Below are 21,286 nucleotides of genomic sequence, written 5' to 3' on the forward strand. Positions count from 1 at the left end.
ATATCTGAATCCTCAAATTCTTTTAGTTTTCATGTCATAGCTAACACTAAAAGCAGAGCTAATTTTAAAGACCTCTGAAGACAAGGGTCAAGAATGCATTTGATACATACAAGCTCTACTTGAAAAGTTTTACTAAGCTGACTAAAGCCAATATAGAGATCACATATCTTCTGGTTAGGACAAACATAATAAATACATTACAATTTTAGGGATTCTTCCAAACTGAATTATAGAGACTTCCAAAACAAGGCACCTTCCATCTTATGTAATTGCCTTGAGGAACTACTTGGAAATGCATTATGGTATTAGAGCATCTCCAGTGCCAAGTCCTTGGCAACAGGGAGAGGAGAAAAAAATAAATTTTTTTCAATTTTGAAAATTAGTATAATATATTCATAGCTTCAATAAACTGAGCTATTTTAACATCAGTACCATCCACTGACAAGCAAAACCACTGTGTTGAAGAAAATTCACTCCAGCTCCTCCCCCACATATTTAATCAATACTTGGGAATTTGTAATTGGCTTATGTTTATACAGCACTCTGAAGATGTAAACTGCTACATAAGTGACAACTAATGATGAGGCTTAAGAAGCATTTATCAGCTTTGTGTGAATTCACAAACAAACAAGTAGCTCTTGAAAGTATTAATATAGATCATTATTAAACATCTCATTCTATTCATTTTAAGAGATTGCCACGAACCTTCTGAAACATGCAATTTACATGTACAATACCAGCTTTTAAGAAATCTAGCAGTAATGCAATTCTATCCTAGCTTTCATTGTTACTGTTTCTGTTGAAATTATTTATCCTATTTATGCATCAGGAACTACAGTATTTAGTTAATACTGAAAATTAGTGCCAATTCATCTGAAAAAGTGGCTCTAAATGGGCACCTCAGCCTGTAGTGCTTTTTGAAATTATAATTCACCATGTCATTCCTTTTATTTAAAGAACAATAACTTAAAGACTTAATGTTCATTTCTACAATCTGGAACTTGTCCCAGGAAGGAGAGTAAAATCTGTGAGTAAAATTGCTGAAGATCATTGACGATCTAGACCTGCAAATGAAGGCCTGTATTTCCTGTAACTCTCTTGAAAGCTTTTATTCATTAAAATTGAATCAAGACCACATAAAAGGAGAAAGGCAATAAGATATTGAATCAAATTAAACATTTATTCTACTGGTAAAGACTAGCAGGCTTTTTTTCAAATACCCCAATGCAAAAGAAGAAAGAAAACAATACTGTACAAAGACTTCCAAAACTAGCACTGAATAAAACACTGAAAGGAAAAATGCAGTGAAGTGAAAGTTTTCATTGCATGGAAATGCATTAAAGTGATATAATTAACAATTAAGCTTACGAACATCTGAGTCTTAAATTCTTAGTTTGAAGCACCTGCTGATTTAATGAGAGAAACCCAAAACTTCTTATTCACTGCACAAAAATAAGGGTATATTCCCATTACACATAAACTTTCAATAATTGTCTGCAATTTCAAAAACTGTATTTACATTTGTGATAACACTGCCATGTTAGAATTTTAAAAGTCAATGAATGGCTGTAAAAACATCGAATACAATGGAAGATTATGAGAATTATTGTAACTTCACAAGCTCCAAAGCTGTGGCTTTCATTTTGTCTACATAAACTTTAAAAAAAAGTTTCTCTGAAAATGAGTTGCAAAGTATAGCAGCAATTTAAGAACATGGTCTTTTTAAAACAGGCATTTCTTAATCAGTCATTCTAAGAAAAGTTACTCTTCTACATTAAAAGTAATTGTATAGCTGAAACTTATTTCATTTAATAAAAGCCTTAACTTCAGAAACACTCCCACTTGTTAGATCACTGTCTATGCAATTCAAAACAAATTTGTTAGTGTTCTATTTCAGTAGAAAAGGGCAAAGATGAAGGCTGGAATGTTTTCATTGTGTGATTAAAACATGTCCTACACAAATTTCAGTTCTACATAAAACACTTCCATCCTGCTTTCAGAAATCAAACTCTCTAATTGTATGATCTTGGAAGCCTTGTGTGATCACTGCAGCAAAGGATGTAACACATGCCAGTTCCAAGTAACTGTCCTTTCACTTTAGGACAGGGCTGAATTAGACAAGCTCTCTGGGTAACACTTCTCAGACAAAATGCAGTAACCTTTTGTTTATTGTTCATTTAATGTAATAGTTTTACATTGTGAGTGTCAGTGGGAAAGAATCCATTGTATCTAAAAGCTGAAGAGAAGAAACAGCCACAGGTCGTCCTGGATCCCTGCTTCCTCAAAAGGTGAATCCTGGCTATTGTGACTATACCTATGGCTGGAGTCTGGCTGATGAAATGAGATGTGAAGAAGTCAGAGCATGGAAGATCACTTGATCAAAACCACTCTCTTTCAAAACACTGTGAAGTCAGAGATAAGCAGTACAAGGGTTCAAATATAAATGATTACTTTGCATTGAACATGTCAGTCTGCCATGCATCAGCAACGCAGTAGCACTAGCAGCAAATCAAAATAGTTGACAGATTGTTGGTTGGTTGTGGTTTTTTTTTTCAGTGGAAGAACATGAAGTTGTTTCTTGTCACAATTCCACTGGAATCTACTGAGAAATTACAGATTGGAATCTAGATGAAACAAGTTGTATTTACAACTGCTGTCAATTTGCAGAGCAGCCCCAGGTAATTCATATCATGCACTGTCTCTCATTTTTGCCACTTGTAGGAAAATACATACAATTAATTTCCTGCAATTGTCATAGCACTTTGATGTAAACTGATGGAAAACCCTGCATAAAAGAAAAAAATCTTATATGCTTGTGAATTCAATTCAGTATTGCATTAAAGGTTAGAAAACCTGTAATTCTAGGTAAGAAGGATTTAAAGGCTTTAAATCACTTTCTACTTTCCTGATCTGGGTCTACCAAGAAATAAAGTTGAACCCACTCATACCTATTCAAGCAACTCAAGTGACAGTAACTTTTCACTGCTTTTCTGTGAGCAGTAGCCCTGACTAGAATCATTATAAATTCTTTGCTTGTTTGCTGTATTAGAATTTGCAATAGGTTCTTAATAATATCTCATAGCTTCAAATTCTATTTTTCTAGCACCTGCTTTTTTTCTGACTTTAACAACATACAAGAAGTTGATTATCTGTGACCTCCGGTAATAGATTAAGAGACCCCAGTTTAGTTGATGAGGGTTTGTGGCATCAGACCCTACCATGTTACATCTGCTATCACTTCCTGCTACAACAGCATGTCATATAAGAAAAATGGGTCCAACTACAGAGCACCAGATGCTTTCTCCTTTAGAAGTTAAACATAGACAGTAGAAATGCAAGCTTCCCTTGTGTCTGCAGTGAACAGAGCTAGGCCTAGGAACAGTAAGGGTAGGCTCCTCTGCAAGCCAGCTAAATCACCAATCTATCTGTTGAAGCAATCAGCACATCTCTTATAACAGACTTTCCAGATATGGATATACAACCATGCTACAGGAGACATAAGTCTGTGACAGCTTAAAGTCAGAAAACCTAGAGTTTCATATAATTGACACCGACACAAGCATTATTTTTTATTCTTGCACAGACCTCAGTATCACCAGGAAGTTTTTCTACATTGCTTTGTACACAAAACTAGCCTTAAGTAATCTCTCAAAGGGACCAAGCACTAGAAGTCTTAACACAGAAAGTCAGATGCACAAAAATGCATACGGGTTTTGATCTGATCAGTGTTCATCCTATAAATATTATTTTCTTTAGAATGCCTTGATTTACTGACCCTGTAAAATGAGGTCTTTGATAAAGTCATGATGACATTCAGTGTACTTAATTGTACATAACTTGTAACATTAAGAGGTATTATAGAAGAGAGAAGGATCATACACAAACCTTGCCATGAAATGGAGAGATGAACAACACTAATAGCGAGGACAGGAAGGGGAAGCACAGAGACGTCTCACAAAGAAGTGAAATAGTACTAGCCCAAGACAATTTTGATGCACATGAAAATTGAAGAGATGGAGGGTAGCCTAATTAACTATACTGAGGGAAAGGAAGTGAAAAACAGGTACATACAATGAGTTTCTGTTATGAACGATATATTAAGTGTCAAGTGTACACAGACAGAACACTATTTTCCAGATTTTAATGTAAAAAAAAAAAAAACCCAAAAGATACACAAAAAACCCTCAAAAAAAAAAACCACAAAAAAAACCCAACCAAACCAATCAAACAAAAAAACCCACAAACAAACAAAACAACTTACTCATCTATAGATTGGAAGGAAAATCTCAAAAGAAAAATCAATTTTATCTTTTTTTAATTGCCTTTTTAAACAAGTTATGGCTATTTGAACCACAGTGCAAGCAGAAGTTCCTTAAAGCAAACTGCCACTCAATCACTGACAAATTCTGATAAGCCCAAACACTGTATGACAGAAGATGCAGCTATTAAAATAGTATGTTGAAAGCTACTTCAATAAGTGTTGTACAGTACACAGTTCTAGTGGAAACATTCAGCTATGCTACCACTCACCGAGTTATAAGCTCAAAGTTCTGACAGGTGTCTGTTTTAACTAGTATTACAGACAACTGATATCAAAACATATGAAAGCAAACTGATTTAAGTAAGCTCTAGTATGTTGTTTCTAAAGCTGGGGGAGGGAAAAAAAAAAAGAAAAACCAACACAAAAACCACAAACAAAAAGAACAGAGAACTAAAACTAAACACCACCACAAAATAAGAACAAATCCTGCACAATTTTATATCAAAACTTATATCAATAGTTCAACTTACTCTTTTACTGAGGCAGATAACTGGCCACATACTACAACCTAAAGTGCAGCAACAGCAAAGGCATCCACATAGTAGCCATCGTACATTAACTGGAAGGTTCTTCTTAAGACAACTGTTAACTCTGCTGATGCTGGCTTTAAATTCTTCAGGTGCAACCTACAAAGGAAAAACAAAACAAAACAAAAGACAAGAAAGTACTACAGCAGTGTTTTTTATTACTTTTACAGTGGTCTACACCTGGAACTCTTGTTCTGTAACAAAATCTTAACTCTGATTTCAAATGCCTATTCACAGATACTTACCTTTCCAGTTAAAGATGAAGGAAATTCTGCTTCAAATTTGTTGCTTAGTCCAAACCTGCAAAACCAAATATAAGATCATACCAAAATGAGAAATAACTTAATTCCATGCCACAAGTTATAAGCACTTCATAATACCCTCTGGGTTTGTAACACAATAGCATTAATTTCAGGGAAGAAGTTATTGTTAAAAGTAATTCCTAAAATTATCTTAACTAACAAAAGTACCCCATAGTACACAGCCTGAAATCCATCTTGCTTATAGCTTTCTTAAAGTTTTGTTGATACTGCTGACTCTTCCCCAAACTCAGCAAAATTTTTACAAGCAATATGCATGAAAAGTGAAGTACTTGTCACAGTTTGAATTATCTCTTCCATCACCAGTATGGATGTATCTTAAAGAAAAGCTCACCTAGGCTGTGCTAAATAACTGTTCTATGTGTTAAAAACGAATCAATACCAGCTTCCTTATTCAGAAAAAAACATTAATAAGTTTCAGAACACAAAAATACTACCTAACAAAGCATTATTTTAACAATTTAAATCATTACTTAAATGGTAACTAATTTGAAAGGAACATACTGGTTACGAATGTAAAGCTATGAAGGAGTCTGAGATGAGCTGGAGTCACTGACTATTCTAGGTTTCAGAAGATCTAAATAGTAGAGAAGTTTCATTTAATCTACTTAAAAAGAGGTTTCTAACTTACAATTGGCTGGTTGAGTTAATGAACAGATAAACCTCACAGAATATTTTAATATTTTCTGGCATCTAGCCTGGGCAATAACTTCTAATAGAGACTATACAGTCTAACAAAGTAATTAGCAAAACTGCATGACTGGCTACTAAATTGGGAAACAGCAGTAACTGTAAAACTTAAGTTGCAATTAATAATCTTCTGAAAATAAACCAAAGCAGCCTTACTGTCAGATACTACGAATACCACAAATCAGAAATTAAATGGCTCAAGACTTGAATACAGGCAGCAAGACCTAACGCACAGGCTCAGTTGTAGGCAGAAAAGCTTATCTGAACTTTGATATTTGAAAAGACCTCATTTGTTTTGGCAGTATGTTTACTGAGCAGCTAGGTGTTTCTTGGGGTTTATTTCAGGTTTTTTTCTTACTGAACCAAATTATCTTCATGCTAATGGAGAACCTTATCCAAGTAATCAAATGGGTAGTGAAGTGCCATACCAGTGTTGAGCTACCTGTGGAAGGGCCTCACAAAACCCAGTGGACAAAAGGTGACAGCATGAGCTTCTGCATATATAAAGGTGGTGAATCTTGGAAAAGCTGAACTATACTTACAGGATACTCAACTGAAGCTTGGTAGCTACAACTCACACAAGAGATCTTTTATCACCAGTCATGATTCTCTTAAATATCTGCTCAATACAAGCACCAGCTGCCAGAAATATTAGGCACCACTAGGAATAGCAGGATTAAGGCTTAAGAAGCCCACAGAGGGCATCATTTTGACTCTCCATAAAACCCTCATGTACCCATGCATTCAGTACTAGGTGAGGTTCTTGCATCCACATTTCATTGAGGACTTCATAAAGTTAAGAGAAAGCAAAGAGAAGGAAAACTAATATAATAAGGGAATAAAGCAGCTGCTTTAGGAGACTGACAAGGCTGACACTAACCTGGGAAAGAGAAGGCTGTGGGGGTATATGATCAAAGTGCAAAGATTCAGGAAAGCAGTGGATAAGGTGAATGATTAACCACCAAATGCTACAACAGAGGGCACACACACTGAAAGTAGTCAGATACTGGTTTAAAAAATAAAAAAGTGCTTCTTCAAGATGCAAGTAGCAAAATTCTGTGGTTTTCCACTTGAGATTAGTGATGAAGACTGTGACAACAGATTTGAAGGCAGACTACACAAGTTCCCTGGCAAACAGACACTAAAGGAAAGACGACGTTGAAGTATACATCACCTCCCACAACTGCAGATGACAGAGTACAAGAATGGACATCAGGAACAGATAGACTTGCATGCAGCCCACAAGCAGCAATGGCTGTTGCCTCAGTCTGCATCAGCACATTGGGCTATGTATTTTGTGAATTTGACTCTGTAGGCAATTTTTATGTATGGTTTCAATGAAAAGTAAATGAGTTATCTCCCTATCACTGACTGCAGGCAGTAGAAGCAGAATCATTTAGGACTATCAAAGATCATCTAGTCCAACCCCATTACCACTAGACCAGATTGCTCAAAGCTCTGTCCAGCCTGGCCTTGAACATTTCCAATAATGGGGCATCCAAAACTTCTCTGTCTCACTACCAGCACCATAAAAAATGTCTTCCTTATATCCAACCTAAATCTACACATCCTGTTTAAAAACATTGCCCTTGTCCAGTTAGTTACTAGAGGCCCTGGTGAAAGTCCCTCTTCAGCATTCTTACAAGCCTCTTCAAAGGCTGCAATAAGGTCTCCCCAGAGACCTTAGTTACACATAAGTTACCTAAGCATATATGAGTATTTGCAATTAGAACAGTAGTTCTGTAACCCCTGTAAGTCCCTTAAAACTGGTGAAGTTACAAATGAACACTGTTCACCAGAGAATCATATGACAAGTTTACCACCTCAACACAAACCAAAGAAAACCAAGACTTACTGGAAAGATACTTCCATCACTGAAAATCCTGTTGAATACTCCACGACAGGAGGACCATCCACCCTTTCGCTAAAATCCAAGTCAAACCAAGTGCTGAGGCAAAAGTTACATAAGCATCAGAAAGAAGTGTCATGCCCTGTCAGTTAAGCTACTTAAAATTGCCAGTAAGGTGAAGTGGACCCAAAGCCTGAAAAAATCCCTTGGATCTGTATACACTTCATAAGAAGCCAGGAGCATAAGAGGGACTCCAAGTTCAAGATACACAGCAGGCATCAGAAGTCTTGAAACTAAAAGGTAACATCTCTTTACTATGTAAGTGATTCATCAAATCAGACAGATGTCTAAAGAGATATCCCTTCAAAGAATGATCTTCATGTGCTTGATGCTTCAACATCCAGAAGAGATTTTCCACAAATAATGGAATTAAATACAATTTTGAGCAATAAAGGAGTGGCCAGCTACAAGGATAGGATGATTCAGTCCAAAGCAGCTCATGTTGCAAGAACCAAACCACAGCTGAGCCCCTCACCAACACAATACAAAATTTCAGCTATCCTGCTACCCAAAATAATAAGGAAGGAAGCCCTTTACCCTGAGGTGTGAGCAGGTAAGTCAAAGGCACACAAAAGTCTCCCTGCTTTCAGTTAAGTAACAAAAAGATGTAATTGCAGGGAAAGCCCTGTTCAGTCTCATACTGAAGACTGGCTGGGAAATCAGCAGGGCACACACTAGGCTTTTTTGTGAATGCATGATCCAAAAACATTCACATATTGAAAGCCTCAAACACAAGCAAATATTCACGGAGATCGCAAAAGCCATGTCAACAAAGACAACCCTACTGGAAAAGCTCTAGAGCTATCTGAATTTATAAACGGGCTGAGGCAGAGTCAGGCACAAACACTTCCGAGTTTCTTCACCACAGTTACACTTTGGTGAAGTTATAAGTAAATGAGACCAAGACTCCAACTTGAGGCTTGTGGCAACATTTACAAGTGTTTATGGTGGGGTAGCAAAACTGAAATATCAAAGCTAACTCAAACAGCTACCAACAGAATTCTGAGACTTCTGTATTACAGTTTTGTCACTGTATGTGAATAGCAAAAAAACGTGACTCCATACACTAAAAGCTTTGATAAGCAATTATATGATTTCAGTATTATCAATCTTGACTGTAAGCTGCAATTTGGAAATTAAAATACTAGAAACTTCACAGAGCACTACTACATGTTCACTATAAAGACATAAAAGATCTGACAAAAAGCAGCAAAAAATGTCTTAAAATCAATATTCTGGAAATCAGTATTCTGGAAATGCATTTCCTCAGCCAGCTGTCCTCATATAACACTAGACTTCTTTTCTACAGCACTGCATCTTCAGTGACAAATACCCTTCCCTGCTTGCTCTATGCTTTTCCCATTATACATCATGTCTTCAACGGATCCATGTTCACCTCCTGGGTGAATGCTTTCTTTAACCTTCCTAGAACTTGGAAAAGTGTTTCCTGACATGACTCTGCTTGAAAGGTTCAGCTCAGTTACTGCCCTTGTGTACAGTTTAGAAAGAAAAGCTGAGAGACAGAAACGTCAAAGTACAAAAGCTTACAGTATAGGACACAGCCAACCTGCAACCTTTACTCAGCTTGCAACTCAAATATTCACAACATATAAAACTGACACGCTATTCTCTTCCCCTTTGTCCTGTCTTATGGGGACACTAAACCATTTTTTCATTGCTCTTAACTATACTCTTTAGTTGCACATGTTCACAGACCTTACAAAATAAATATATTCCACAAATCTTAACACACTCTATCCATAATTTCTACATAGCCCTGTTTTGCCTCATATGTCCTTGATACAGATTAAGGTTCAAAAAATGTATCAGCAGAACTAAGTTTAAAGAACCTGACTTGGGTATAAATATATTTTGTGAGAGTTTTTTTTTCTCTCCAAACAGTTATCTTGCATCAACACAGAATATGCTAAGATGACAAATAGCACAGAAAGGCATTCATTAGCACATCACAATGGCTTTCCAGCATTCCAGCACTGCAAAAGGCTAATGAATTCAGTATTACTACTACAAAATACAGTTTGCTACAGACTAGCTAATACAGTCTGGTATAGAAAAGGCACATATGTCTCAGCTAGTCAAGGAAGAAGAAAGCACAGGAAAACAGCCACTGAAAAACACAACCAGACACCAAATACAAATATTCTCTTGCAATTTCAAACTCATCATGTACCCCTCTTTCCACCCTGATTTTAGAAGCAAGCATGAAATATCTTGGACTTCCAATCCGGTTCTAAATCCTATATTCTCAGCTTTCAGGTTTCTTGCCATTAAAAGAAATCACCTCAAGTTATCAAAAACTAAGCCAAGTATTACTCCAGACTACTGAACTATCTAAACTCTGCTAGTGTGAAAACAGTTTAACTGAATAATAAAAAAAGCAATGTCAAAGAAAAAAAAGTTTTGGAATTCTGTGCAGCATGGTCCCAACACTGAGTTTCAGAAGAAAATTAGAGCTAACAAAAAAACCCACACTCTGGAAAGGCAAGGCCTTTGTATGTTTGATTTGGATAGTATTTACCCGCTGTCCTTCCTTTTAACTGCTCAGCTTAGAAAGGTCTCTCACAAACTTCCGTTGTCTGTTGGATGAAATCAAGTGGTAGTAAATGTCATTCTGACATTAATCTGTAGGCATGGAAATTACATATTTCAAACTCAACATTATGACTCTTATGTAAGATCAAAGAGGATAGACTATTAAAAGAGAGCTTCTGTTTAAATTCACACCCTGCAGAAGAGTGTCAGTCACTCTTTAAACAGCAGAGCCAGGGACAGATCAATCCAGTATCTGCTTACCTGCTGATAGTTTTTGTCAGACCTTCCAAACTCATACATGTTTTTATACCAGGCCAGACTAATTCATTACATACATAAGACTTGACCTGCTCCTGAAACCCATCAAGTGAATGCTCTGACAGTGACCTAACTAATAATAAGCTTCTCTGTCAATGACAAAAAAAGTTATAGGCTGTACAAAGGTAAAAGTGGTTGATGCTGTTTACTGAACTGTTCACACCTGACGCAATAAGGAAAGTAGACAAAGATGAATTGCCTAATTTTTGAGGTATATTTGCATTTCATTGCTCATCCAAAGCCTAAAGTGTAAATATTTCAAGGAAGACCTTAATGTAATAATGAGCTAGTGACCATTAATGAACAATTAATGAGGTAACAATTCTTCTTCAACCACAACACCCTAAACCAGTCACAGACATCCTACACAAGCTTCTTACGATTCCACTTAACGGGCCATGATCTTGTCTCACACAACTTACTTTCCAGTATTGGCAAAGAAAACAGTGTTTGCCTCTATTTCAGTTCTTTATATTTTTGCATTTGCCAATATGAGAACTGTGGTTTTACTGTTTACCAGAAATGGGCTGAGGCTAACAGTTTATTTTCAGAGAAGTCACTGGATGGGTAGCATTTTTTTTTTTACAATAAACAATCATACACTGAACAGTTTGGCTACATGCTTCTGTTCCTTTATGGGGCCTCCTCAGCCTCCTGCCCATCCACATCCTTCCAACCCTCCAAACTTCTCTCAGTCTATCATGTCTTACTTCCTGTTGTTAACCAGACAGTAGACTTCACTGCCCAGCTGTTAGTATTACTTAATGCCAACCAAACATAGCAATAATGTACTAATGTGCCACAAAACCACTCCAAATTTAAGCCTGGTCTTCTCAAAAGGTCAATATCTGAAAATCAGTAGAGTTCATGGAACTCTGATATAGATCGCAATACCTACAACCTTTATGCTTCTATTGCAAGCCTGGTCTTGCTGAACAGTGAACACTGGAAAAAAAGTTCACACTGCTGTGTTTTGTCTCCAGGTCGATGTTTCAGTTTCTGCAGCTGTACATCATAACTGACAACCACTGCCTTTTGGAAGAGTGAGACTAACAGAATAGACTGAAGGAAAGACACTCTCGTCTGTTACATTATTGATAAGTTCTACACTAACTCACAGACACTGCTGGATCATCAAAGATACTAAATACAAAACAGAACTCACAGTCACTCCCAGATTAAATACAAAGAAACAACACTTCAATCACAACTTAACATGATTTTACACATACCTATCTGACTCACGGATACCTTTTCTTTCTTAAAAGTCATCAAGAGCTACATTAGCGGCCACATGTCAAATGGGAATGGGTAACAGATATATAAACAACCCTAAGCAATAGCCCAGCCGGTCAGGTGCCGGCATATACCTATTATACACAGGAACCTTACTTCCTGACAGCTCATCATTTTGGACAAATACTTCACATTCCTCTGCTAGTCACAGCTCAAGGCAGCCTTGCTTCCCCAGCGCCTCGTTTGAGGTCTGCACCCACTTGCGAGACCCAGGCGGCCCCCAGCTGCCCGGTGGGGCCGAGAAGCCGTTCAGCAGTCCCACGGAAGCAGTAACGGCCCAGCATCCCCCTCACCCGCCTCCCCGACCTGGAACCGCCGCCGCCACCACCCCCAGGCCCGGCACCCAGGGGCCCCTGCCCCGCCGCCCAGGCCTCCACCGCCCGCCCCGGCCGCGCAGGCTCCGGCGCGGCCCTTACACTGTGACATGGCCGGAGCCGCGCACCACCACCGGGTCAGGAGAGTACTTGAGGAGCTGCTCCTCTAGCGCCCGCTCCTCGTCCTCCTCCTCCTCGTAGATCTCGTCAAAGTCCGCCATAGCCGGGCCCAGGAGTCCGCTGAAAGAAAGAGGAGCCGGGGCTGCGCGACAGGGCCAGCCGCGGAGGGCCGGCAGGAGGAGGCCGGCAGAGACGCCCCGGTGCCGGGGCGGGCGGCAGCGGAGCCCCGGCGAGGCAGCGGCAGAAGCGGCAGCAACAGCGGCTCCCGGGCGAGGAAGCGCCCGTCACCCTCCGCGGGGGGAGGGGGCGAGGGGCGGGGCAGGAACAACAACAACAACATCCGGCCGCGGGCCCTGCCCCGCGTGGCAGGGGGCGGGGCCGCCTCAGCGAGAGGCGGGGAGGGCGGCGGGGCTGGGAGGTGTGTGTGGTGTGAGCCCGAGGGTGCGGAGCGGCTCTGACCCTCAGCGGTGCGCGGGGGGGGTGCGCTTATCACCAGTTTTAGCCCCATTTTGGGCACCCGTGGAAACAGCCGAAGGGTTTGGAGGCTTCCGTGTTGAGGGAGTGCACTTTGGGCCCTCTGGCTTAGCTCAGCGGGATGTGAGGGAAGCAGTCCTCATACAAAGGTGGCCTGTTCCGATGAAAGCTGGTGCCAAGTGTTGGCATGTCCCGTGGTGCTTTTAGGGTCTGGGTCTGCCATCTTTCTGGTAGGTTTTGAGCCCACTATGGAAAGCACTACGCCAAGACTGTGGGTTTTGTGGAGTGCAGAGCAGACACAGAGGCTAACAGCCCCATTTAGGGATATATATATATATACATATATATTATATATATATATATATAAATGAAAGCTAACTAGAAAACCCTAAAAATGAACGGGAGCCTTGTTCGCTCTCTGCAGTTTTGGTATTGTCATAACCAAAACCTAAAGTAGAAGGTGGAAAATAGCAATGAGCACAATGGCCTTAGCTACAGGTAGGCTGTTTCCAGTTGTGACAACAGTGGAAGGCAGCACCAAGGTAAGATTTAGCAGCAGCAGGCTGACATTTTAAAAAGGGAGAACAGATCTTTTTTATTTGACATGGTGGGCTAGTGGATCATGTAGTTGCAGCAGTGTTTAATACATAGATGATGTCAGTTATGAGGTTCAGCCCCAAACAGTCAAAAAACTTTGGTGCTGAATCTTCTTTTCATGAGTGTGAAGAGAACTCTGCATTCCCTTTTTCTTTCCCAGTACTTTAATATGTGTATCTTAATTACAACAGCTCCTTTCTCATATTAGAACATTTTTCTTCTGAAACCTGCATTTCTTTTTTTCTTGTCTTATTAGAGTATATATACTGATCAGCGTATTTTTTGAAAGACTATGTTGCTGCTTAATCCCTGTTACCCATGAAGAGACTCATGGTGTATTTCTCAGGAATAAAATGTACACAAAGATGTGATGGTGCTTACTGCTCCATGCAAAACCAAGGTAGAAGCAGTGTGGTTGTGAGACTGTCCAAGACACTGACTTTGCCGTAAAGGAAAAAAGCAGTATCTTTTATGGTCACGCTGGAAACATGTGACTGTATTTCCATCATGAGCTACTTGCAACAGGTTTCATTTCTCAAATAACAATTCTACAGAATAACACAGAATTCATTTGAGTAATAGTTTGCTTTCATACTAGTATGCATGTTTTTTTTTACCTAGTTACTGTTTTTGCATGTGTCTCACACGTAGAAATTTGGTTTAGCAGGACTGATGACTCATTGCTTCTGTCTACCATCCTGAAATTGAGAAAATGGACCACACTTAATACTGGAAAAAAGCAGGAGGAAGCACACCCATTTCAGTGAAGCTATGCCTCCTTATGCTAGCTCACTTTGCAGGGTGAATTTGGTAATCTGTTTTCAGCTGGCTGTTTCACAGTAGCATTGAAAGGGTGGGCTTGCCTACATCACACTCAGCCCTTGTAGCCGTGCTGCAGGGCCAGCTATCCCATTTGAGATCTGAGGTCCCTGTGCTGCACAGCATAAGCTTGGGTAGCTCACTTCATGTCATTGAGATAAGAGAAGGAGAAAGAGAGTCCCTCAACTAGTTCATTGCATTAGGTGTATGTCACTTGCCTAACAAATGCCTGCTCCATGGTCTGCTGTTCAGTGTGTAGTAGTCTTTAACAAACAACTGTGGCAGACAGTAAGCAAAGTGCTCAGTTTCTAGGCTGAGATGCCCATGATGTTCCAGTACATGTTCTGTAGCACCTGTGCAGTGGGGAATGCAAGGTACTTCAGCATATTGGGCTTCTGGGACAGGCACCAAAACTGAAGTACATGCAGCCAGCAGCCACCCATAAAAAATTCGATTTAAGTAACATTTCCATCATCTCACATGGCACTGTTAGAATCTTGTTTTGCAGGCAGAAATTAACATACCACAGTATGCTGTGTCTCTCTGTGTCATTGGCACTAACATCTTCAGTACTGGTGCCAGCAGTACTAAAGGTCACCCTCAAAGGCACCAAATAAACTCCCTGTTTCATGCAGCTGGCATCCTGCCTCACACCGAAGAAGGTCTTGGCATGGGCCTCTCCTGTGTTTCAAATAGTACCACATGACTAGTTGCTCCTTCTCCACTGCTGTCACCTCAGCTGTGTTCCAGACTCCCCAACAGCTACACACTCCTGAATCCATTCCTTCACACTGCAGCATTTGCTTGTGACTGTTTTGGTGTGTGCTCTGACTCAAAAGGGTGGCACACCTCTCCTCTTTACAATGTGTTGTCCTTTCTCTGGGAACAGTGAGAGTAATGCCAGACTGATGCTGACTGTATTTTTAAACCCCTTACTCTCTTTGTACCTAAATAAAAGAGCTGAAGTCCAGCTTGAGGAGCACCATGCTGTTATTGCAGGTGGGAGTGCCCTTCCCAGTGAATTTGCTTGCTGTAGCAAGCGGTTCCATGGAGAACTGATGCCGTGCACAGGTTTGACTGACATATTCACTGTCCTCTTGAGTAGCTTTGTAAGGACTGTACACTGTAATCTAAAGGGGACATTAAATCATTATCACGTTTGTTTTTCTGTAGCTCTTTATTCCAGTTCCCTCTCCTTCTGTGATTCTGTGATTCTGTGATTCTCTTTTGCCGTCTGCAAAAGAAGAATATAGAGAAGAACAAAGTCCTTACAGTTTCAAGTCTGCTGAAACTGTGGATGGGTGCAGTTGGATAGTCCTGCTCTTTCAAAGACTACATGACAAAATGTTACAGAAGGCAGAATCTCCTAATCCAAAAAGAATTTGTGATATACTCAATTTATACTACAGGCAAAATAAACTCTTGGCTGTTTTTAGGCATGACCTTGAGATTTTTTTCTTGTAGGACTCATTGACATAGGAAATATGTAGTCACTTGTTTCTTCCTTTCTCATCAATATGAGAATATAATGCAGCAGAATCCTTGCTGGTTTGTTGTTTGTTTGTTCCATAATCACGTCAATTAAACAGAAACACACAAAACATCTCTGGTTTTCATTTCATTTGGGACAGATGTAGCAATGAAATCAGTGAGGGTTTTCAATGCCACAAGTACAAAAGCATGAAGTCCACTAAAATGAAACATAAACAAAGTCATATAAACAGACAAATGGAACAGCAAAGTCTTGGGTTTTAAGGCATTCTGAAAATGGCAAATGGTCAATATTGGGCCTTGCTTCAGAAGATCACAGTATCTGTTGGAAGTGCTGAAAAGGAGTATCAAGGAATACTGTAGGCTAAAGCCTGTGCTATATCTGTTAGAGACACAGATCCTGTTGGTTGGGTAAAGCTGTGGTAAATTTGTTCCCTGAAAAAAAACAACCAAACAAAAGAACCCAAACCAACAAAAAAAGCCAATGATAAACGTGGGGCTCTTGTAGCTGCTGTTGGAGAGAACAATCATACCACCCTGAACATCAGCAGGGATTTTAATTTAATGTCTTTATTTTTTCTTGTTTCTTTGTTTCTCCATCTTTTGATGCCTCATCTCATAGTTTATATTTATTTTGAGGACAGTTATTTTTCTCTTGGTAAGTATGACTGAATGACCAAGTTATTTACTCACTGTCTTTAAAAAACAGTGGCTACTGCAACTGAAGTGCAAATTTCTAAGTCACTACAAAAGATGTAGTTTTTCATGAAGAAAGAGCTAAAATAAGATTTACTATTCTGTTCTTAAGATAAAATGCCTTCATGTAATATATTCTGGAGAGTTAGACAATGCCTCTGTCCATTTTTGCTTGAGAATAGAAAGTGCCGAAGTTTTTATCCTGCTTAAAGGCAAAATACTCTCTGCTATGCCACCCACATGTACCCAATCTGTTGGAAAACTAGAGCTATGTATTTCTTTAGGTTTGAGAACATAATTCTTTGCCTGTCAGATTATTCTGACAAATTACATTATAATTACTTCCTCACTAATTACTGTGACAAATGTTGATCTAAAGAGAACAGGGAAGGATGTCTTTCATTTAAAATCATCAAAACATGAACAATTGAGATTTCCTCTGAACACTTGAACAGTCATTAATATTTGGACATGCTAACATGTTCATTCCTATTGCATATAAGCAGAGGGAGACTTCTATCACGTGTCTCTTTCAGGTATGACAATTTTATTTGCTTTTGAACATCTTTAAAATAGCATATTTTCTGCTTCCAAGGAGATATTTTTTCTCTTTGATAGCATGAGACATGGTCCACAAAGCATGAAAAAAATAGATTCTCTTGTTCTAGAAGTTGTTTAAATTTGACAAAAGCACTCATAGTGGAATATACTACACACCTAGAGCATGAGGTCCTCAAGGAAAGTAAAGAGCAAATAACAATTCTAACCTCTGTGGTAAAGCATGATAGATGGTAATAATCTGCAACCTGAAAAGAAACTTGATTCCCTTTCAAAGCAAGATGCTGGAAAGGAATGGCCTCTCTTCAGAATCCAGTTCCTTCTTTGAGTTTGTTTGTGGTAGTATTGTCCTACCTTGTCCTGTGATGTAATAGAGTGAAAATCTGTGCTTTGTCCTATCACCATATGAATGCTACAGTTGGTGCATGTGTGAGGAAGCAAGAGAGGAAGGAATTGCACATGATTCAAATGCACTTTGTGATCACATTTGTAAATCTTATTGCAGCTTGGTTAAGACATTGGTATAAAGTTGTTTTCTCTCCTCCAAGGGACTAGAGTAACAATAAATGAAATCAGTGATGTTTCGGTAACTGGTCTGTTTGTACACAATGGACTGCTTGTACCAGAATGTCCTTGCAAACAGAATAACCTGTATAAACGCTTACTCACAAAGGAACAGGGAAACCGCATTAGGCTTCCTTTACCCAATGAGTTATTAAAGTAGATTCAGATTCAGCAGGTTCTTTGCAATTCTGCAAGATCCCTTATGAACCACTGTTATTTATTGATGTTGAAAGACAGAAGACTTCTGGTCAAATCCCATTTCCACAACTATCTTGCTCTAGAACCTTGGACAAAATTGACTGTTTGGACCTATACACCTTTCCCATAGTGGGTCAATTTCTGGACAGACTCTCACTGGGATGCTCCCAGGGTTTTTCCCATTGGGTGATACCTTAAAATACAAGCGTTGTTTCTATGTGTGCATCTAGGAAGTGTGATCTTGGATTTTATTTTTATTTCTTTGATACTCTTGAAAGACCTTTTGTAGCTCAGGGGAATGAGCTGACCTCTTTTGTTCCCCTAGCCTGAAAAGGGTCATAGTTTGTTTAATTAACCTTTGAAAACACCAGGCCAAATTCTACTCCCACTGCACCATTCAGAATAGCTGTGGAGTAACCCTCTCCTATAGCTCTGGATGAGAGTAGAATTTTACCCAAACCTTTCCGTCTTCTGACTTCTAACAAGCATGTCACAGTATGTCTGAGGGTACAGACAGTCATGCCTCTTGTACACTGTAGTGTTGGTTGTATTCTATACGTACAGGTGATTTAATAGGAGTATTGGTCTTTGGCTCAGCTGCAGTGTAATAGAGAGAACCCAGACTGCTAAAGTGGAGATACTTGAGTCTGAACTGCTCTTCAGGCACTGGACTCCTTCTTGGCTGATGGTTTCCCATCTGGTCAGTGTATGATAGTGATTATATTTTGTCTGCACTCTAAAATTGTGACTTATACCTTCCTGGTTACATCTTCTGGATGTTTAGGTTCCTACTTCCTTCTTCAGAAGCTTCATTCTGTAGTGGGTTTTTTCCATTTTAGTGTCTTTACTTTTCACTAGAATAGTGCTCTGAACCTTATAAGCTAATTTTCAGGACTTCTGACATTCTTTTTCCATTAGTTTCTGGCATAGCCTCAATGCTATAGCAGACTAAATAATCTTTGAACTAATATACTTACAGAAGATCATAAACCATTAAAATATCTAATTTCTATGATTATTTTTCAAAGAGAAAGCTTCAAATATAAGCTTGAACAATGTATTAACTATAAATAATAAGAAGCAGGCTATGTAAAACTTTATTGCTCTAATAAAAATCTTCACTTTGGTTGCATTTTGATATGTTCATATTGTGTGCTTCTGAAAGATGTGATTTTCTTCCCAGGAAAGTGAAAGGTAGGGTACCTCTAGCCTGTACTTCACTGAGACTCTGCTTCCTGAAACTTTCAGCTTTATCTTAAATTGAGGATACAAATACATATAAAAGGATTAAATTGTAAAAGGGCTGCTTCCAGCCACAGGTATTAGAGATCTGTTTTCACATTTTCATGGCTGCTTGGACAAAGCTAAGACAATGTTGTGAAAAGGGAGCTGAAGAAATGAGATGGTAGATTTATTTCTTATAGAGGTTTTCAGATTGTATCAAAATTAAACCAAGGTTTATTCTGAAAAAAAAAATCACCATTTTAGCACATGTGACTTTTGTTTTACATTATCTTAACCGCAAATGTAAAAAGGGAAGAAAGCACCCCGAAAACTAGTTTGTATCCAGAACACTGACCAGGCAATGAAGATAGAAGGTACAGAATAGAGGACAGAAAAGACAGTGGACTGCTGCTTCCAGACATGCTCTAGCTGCTCTGTGGACTTTAGCGTCTAGAAATTTCAGTCCAGTATCTTTCTTAGAAAATACATTCCCTCAAATAATCCACGACTTAATTTTAAGTCAGTACTGTGTCAAAATGGATATTAAACAGTATTTGTGTGTGTCTTCAGGCCAGAAAAGAATCCCGTAACTTGAGGCACAGGCAGAAATTTGTTGAGTTTTCTCTTAAAACTACTTCCATTTTATATTTCCATTGGTAAGTCCCACAATGAGTTTCAGAACTTCATTTGTCTCAGAGGTTGGTTTTTTTTTTTTTCCCTAGGCTACATTTCTGCCTGACCAGAGTATGTCCACCTCTTATTGTGGTGATACTCTTCTTTAGGTGGAATAGCTCTTCTCTCTTGTGGATATTTACCTCACTGGTGTAAGCAACAATCATATCTCTTCTCTCTAAATCTTCTCATGAGGGTCCATGTTCTTTACTGGATTGGGGCCTGTATTACTACAAAGTGTCACTCTCATATTGATTCATGATACATCCATGTAAAACCAAAACGTCACGGTTGGCATGTTCCAGAGGCCATGGCAGTATTCTGAATCCTTGTTCTGATTCACCTGAGCTCAGGATTTCAGCTCCACCTCCACTGAGGCTGTTGCAGAGGTTCAGCTCTATCCCCTTTAAAAATACACCATCATAGCTTTCCCTCTCATATCATCTGCAGCAGCTAACAAATTTAGCAGCTAGAGCTCTAAACAAAGGTTGTTAATGAAACCAGAGCCTGTTTGGTGTGTCTGGACTGATGCTGCCCATATCTGAAGAGTACTAGGGCCACAGTATAGCCAGACTCAGAGAAATACCAGGCAAGGCTGTGGATTTCCTTTTCTAGCTCCTCCACATGACCTCTTGTAGGAAAAACAGTGAGCAAAAACACTTGTAGACTTCAGTATGCTGAGAAGGCACAAACAAGAATCTTCTTTTGCACCCAGGCACTGAATGGAACCCATCAAGGAGCTAGCAGTCTTTCTAAGAGGGTTAACAGGGAGAGAATTAAGGCTTACACCGACGTCTTTTAAGTACAGACCTGATTCACTTAGGAAGAACATGAATTGCAAAGTGAATTGTGAAATTGTGAAAACTGCAAAGCAAATAATGCAAGTTCTCACTCCCAATAAAATAGCAGAATAAGGCCTGCAGACACTTGGGAGGGAGTAGGGGGTGTCTGGGGCATGAGGACTTCGGCAGCCCCCGGGGAAGAGGAGCCAAAACCTGTCCTGCCTCTGTGTGGTGAGGCTCCGCGGGTCTCTCAGCCACCACCAGCCCCCATCAGCCCCTTTCCTCGGAAACGGCACGATTTTCTGAGGGGTACGGTGGGGGTGGGCCGTGCCCAGTCGAGTGGGGTGATTTATGACCAGGCCTGCGGGCAAAGGAAATCTCTCACGGAAGGGAAGGGCACTCGAGACCTGCATCTGCAGGCAAGGGGGAGAAGAAGGCTCCCTCCTCCTCAGCCTGCAGTCAGCCTGCTAGCCCTTGGTGAGCCCGCAGGCCGCTGCCCGTCTCCGGGGAAAGAGAGGTCCCGCGCCTCTGCCAGCAGGGGCCAGGGAAGGAAACGCGGGTGCCCGGCACGGTTTGAGGGTGGTGGTGTCTCGGCCTCGCCTGTGCTCCGCCGGTGCCGGGTAGGCGGCACTGCACGCTCCCCTCCCCGGGCACAGTTCCCATCCCCAGCGCGGCAGCCGCCAGCCCCTGCCCTTAATGAGATTCTTTGAAATCCAAAAAAGAGAGTTTTAATGTTACAGCCTTATCTTTGGAGGAGCGGGGGGGTTCTCACCGCTTGTTAAATAATCAGCGGCTGAGCCCCTGAAAAGAACGGCATTGCACCCTTCTTGCGGAGTACGCTTC

At 40.0% G+C, this 21,286-nt stretch overlaps 1 protein-coding gene across 2 annotated transcripts in view; it reads right to left on the reverse strand.

Moving 5' to 3' along the window:
• Positions 1 to 12,666, reverse strand: part of CHIC2 (cysteine rich hydrophobic domain 2) — a 31,272-nt gene extending 18,606 nt beyond the window's left edge. For both annotated transcript variants that reach the window (XR_004080566.2, XM_005149084.4), the window contains exons 1-3: positions 12,351 to 12,666; positions 5,094 to 5,148; positions 4,792 to 4,947 (exon numbers count right to left, since the gene is read on the reverse strand). Coding sequence is in view for 1 of the 2 variants with exons in the window: in XM_005149084.4 (XP_005149141.1) it covers positions 4,792 to 4,947; positions 5,094 to 5,148; positions 12,351 to 12,469 (330 nt within the window). In the remaining variant the exon portion in view is untranslated. The remainder of the gene's footprint in view (positions 1 to 4,791; positions 4,948 to 5,093; positions 5,149 to 12,350) is intronic.
• Between the last annotated feature and the right edge of the window lie 8,620 nt (positions 12,667 to 21,286).

The sequence above is a fragment of the Melopsittacus undulatus genome, chromosome 7 (genome assembly GCF_012275295.1).
Source record: "Melopsittacus undulatus isolate bMelUnd1 chromosome 7, bMelUnd1.mat.Z, whole genome shotgun sequence".
Taxonomy (NCBI): domain Eukaryota; kingdom Metazoa; phylum Chordata; class Aves; order Psittaciformes; family Psittaculidae; genus Melopsittacus; species Melopsittacus undulatus.